General features: G+C 38.9%; 1 protein-coding gene across 1 annotated transcript in view; it reads left to right on the forward strand.

The window, feature by feature from the left end:
• LOC101562211 (antigen WC1.1-like) overlaps positions 1-3920 on the forward strand; it is a 30234-nt gene that overhangs the window by 19967 nt on the left and 6347 nt on the right. Inside the window, exons 5-6 of the mRNA XM_023708574.1 lie at positions 1859-2167; positions 2259-2579. Of these exons, the coding sequence (XP_023564342.1) occupies positions 1859-2167; positions 2259-2579 (630 nt within the window). The remainder of the gene's footprint in view (positions 1-1858; positions 2168-2258; positions 2580-3920) is intronic.

A 3920-nucleotide genomic window follows, 5' to 3' on the forward strand; every position in this document is an offset into this window, starting at 1 on the left:
CAGCTAAGAGTTTTCCTTGAGTTTTAGAGAAGACATTGGACTTGTCCTTTTTCGTAAGGCTGGGATTGTTGGTGAGGGAATTAGTCCAGTTTCAGTTGTATGCAGAATAGGTACATTTTTTTAGATGGAACTGTGACTTTGGTATTGTCTCTATTTGGATGGTAATACAGTATGAAGACATGTGTTTCAATATCAAGTTGCCAAATGGTGGCCTTAAGATACATAATTTTGATTGGATTAACAAACCTTAGGAGATTATTAGTAAAACATACTTCTGATATATCTGGATCATGGGACTTGATCACAGGGACTATAGCAAGTCCCTGAAGTCTTCCCTCTGGGCTCTATTTCTTTTCTTATATCTTGATGTAGTTAGTACATAGTCTACAGGGTCTCACTACATAGATGGGACTCGTAGTGATTTTCCGGTTTTCAGACTTCCAAGTGCCTGTATTACAAGCATATGCCAACACACCCAATCTCTATATATATTTTTTTATTTTTTATACATTTACACTCTGTTTCTAACTCCCTGCTTCCTGCCTTCCTTAAGGTGACAAGCCTTCTCCCACCTTGCCCTCCTGCTATGAGATTTCTGCCTTGGAAACACCTAATACTGAACTGAAACTTCTGATATTGGGAGAAAAGATAAACATTTTCTGATTAAAGTTTTGAATAGCAGTTTTAACCCAGCAACAAAAAGCTGAATAAAATAACCAATGGACATAGCTTAAGAATCCAGACTTTAATTTAGCACACCTAGGTCCTAGAGAAATTGGCTTAGATCTATTTAAGATGTTTGAAGGCACCCCTTTAAGACAGCAGATTAATAGTTGTGCTGTCAATTTCATTTTAGTGGGTTGCTTTGAAAATAAAATCTTTCTGAACTTGTTGAGCTTCTTGGTGAACTTCATTAGGACTGGAGTCAAAGTTTAATTTTAAGCAATAGCCTAAATTGTGCAACCCACTGAGTTACAAATTCATGACAAATTGCTTCAATATAAATGTTACAAGATTGGCTAGATAGCTTAACAGTCTAAGAGCCTGCATGGTGAAGAAGGACCTGGGTTTGATCCCAGGGGCACACCTGTAATTCAGTATTGGGGAGTCTCAGTCAGGAGGATCACTACAAGTCTGAGCTCCATAGTGATGCCTTGTACCAAGTAAATAAACAAACAAACAAACATAAATAAATAATGAAAGATTTTTAAAATTTAAATATTGTCACATAAAATTTCTGTAACCAACTTGTTTCGAAGGGTTCTGAGACTATACTGGAATTTGGTTATTAATCATCTTCACTAGCTGACTCATGATTGTCTCAGACTCTCCTTAGCAACAAAATATTCCCTCCAAACAAAGCAAACAAATTAGAAAAGGAAGATGAACATGTTTTTAAGAACATCTGACCCAGTTTTTAAATTTTATTTTTGTGTTCTATAATAGAAAGTATGATCTAAAAATATACCTGATTGTTTTAGTCACATTGAATTGGTTTCTACTTCATTGTTACTACATTTACTCTCTTTTTGATATATAAATTTAAATTATGAAGACAAAGAGGAGCACATAGAAATATATCCTCTTAAGTCACAGGATAATCTTTTTTATGAATGCAAAGAAATGTCACCATATATCATATGATAGGATTCAGTTGTACTAACCTGACTCTACAAATAACTCCTCGATTTGCCTTCAAGTATGCATTTATGCAAGTTCCACTCTTACACCAAATGCTGAATCTCCCTACACTGTATCCTTGGACGGAAATCAAAGAAAAGCTTTTGCATCATTGCCTCTGCTGTGTTTGATCCTATTTCCAAATGAGGACACACATTTGCTTCTTTTTTACCCCGAGGATTTGTACGCCTGGCTGGAGGAGAAGGACCCTGCTCAGGCCGAGTAGAAGTGAATCCTGGAGGAGGCTGGATTCCAGTATCTGATTGGAACTTCACATTTGCCACTGCCCAAGTCATCTGTACAGAACTGAAGTGTGGCAAAGCTGTGTCTCTCATGAGGGATGTGCCTTTCAGAGAGGTCATTCCACAGGTGTGGGGTGAAGAGTTTCATTGTGAGGGGCAGGAGCCTGAGCTCTGGTTCTGCCCCAGGGTACCCTGTCCTGGAGGTAGCTGCCAACACAGTGCAACTGTTGAAGTTGTTTGTTCAGGTGAGATTCACAACTAAAGTTCAACCTCTCTGGAAGGCCTGTGGGTAAGAAGAAAGAGAGATGTTGCTGAAAATTTGTTTTCTCCTCCCAGAATTCACCGAAGTCCGGCTCATAAAAAACAACACCTCTCAGTGTGAGGGTCAGGTGGAGATGAACACCTCTGTTGGTTGGAGAGCACTCTGCGCCACTCACTGGAGTATGGTCAATGCGGATGTTGTGTGCCACCAGCTGGGCTGTGGAGTTGCCATCTCCACCCCAAAAGGAGGAACATACTTTGAGGAAGGAGGTGGTGACATTGGGAAAGAAAGATTTTACTGCTCAGGTGCTGAGTCCTTCCTTTGGAGTTGCCCTGTGACTGTCCTTGGGGTTCTTCCCTGTGCTCATGGGAACACAGCCTCTGTGGTTTGCTCAGGTAAGAGTAGTCAGGGTGACTGAAGCTCGGGATGCTCCAAGAGTGACAGGTCTCATAACAGGGAGAACTGGCTTCAAGTTGAAGTGTTCTATAGTGAATGATGTTTCTGCTCAATGATCTTTCATCTTTCAGGACAGATAAAGAAGGATTAATGGAAATGTATTCTTTAATTTTTTGTTTTTTAAAGATAGTACAAAATAGTATTAAGAAAGAAAAATTACAAGAGATATAGAATTTGACTTAACAAAGTAACATTAATTTTACAATATTTGTTGTGATGCACAGTGATGTGTTCCAATCAGTTATTCATATTACCAGATATTTGGATACAAAATTGGTAGAAAGAAGAAAGAAAGAAATATATAAGAAATTAAAAGGCAAAAAGGATAAATAATTGAAAAAAGGATATAAAACAAATTAAGCACCAATTGTTTCTTTCCATAGACCAGCAGAAATCCACAGTACAGTTGTAGAAAGTAGCATGTTTATATACATAGATACATTTATTTCTCCCACTCCCTCTCCTGTCCTTCTCAACTTCCTTATGCTTTCCTTTTGAACAAGTTCATTCCCGCTTCTCAGTATGTATGGTACCCTTCAACTTTCATTTTCTCTCAGGTTTTCACACTAAGGAAAGAGTACAATATTCACACACGTGGGTCTGATTTATTTTACTTAAGAGTATGGTCTCTACTTACATACACTTAGAGGCCAAAGTTTCAAATTTATTTTGTTTTATAGCTGAATAATACTCCATTGTGTAAAAGTACCACATCTTCTTTATCCATTTCTCAGTCAATGGGCATCTGGGTGGTTTCCAGGCTTTAACTATGACAAATGTGTTGCTATGAACATGGGTGCAGATATATTTCTGCGTCATGAAAAATACCCAGGAGAGGAATTTTTCATACCACAGTTCTTCTCGAAAAATACCAAGAGAGGAATAGCTGGCTTGAATGAGATCTCAACTCCTAGTTTTTAAGGAATCTCCACACTGATTTCCATAGTGGTTGTACCAGTTTGTATTCCCACCAAGAGTGGAGAAGTGTTCTCCACAGCCCCCACAGCATTTGTTATTGGCTGAGTTCTTTTCTTTTCATTTTTACTTTAAAAGAGTCATTTTTGGTATTTAGGACAAGGTGTACAGGGTCTCACTGAGTAGATCAGACTTGTAGCAATCCTCTTGTTTACAGCCTCCCAAGTGCTGAGATTACAGGCACATGCCACTATGCGCAGTCTCAATTGCCCTCTCAGTGTACCCTGGAGGTGGGACAGGCACTATAGGCCCAAGGATCAAACTCTCAGCCCCCGCATCTGCCTAAGTAGGCACTTTAATCCACT

This window comes from Octodon degus, unplaced genomic scaffold (genome assembly GCF_000260255.1).
Source record: "Octodon degus isolate 3935 unplaced genomic scaffold, OctDeg1.0 scaffold00403, whole genome shotgun sequence".
NCBI classification, from domain to species: domain Eukaryota; kingdom Metazoa; phylum Chordata; class Mammalia; order Rodentia; family Octodontidae; genus Octodon; species Octodon degus.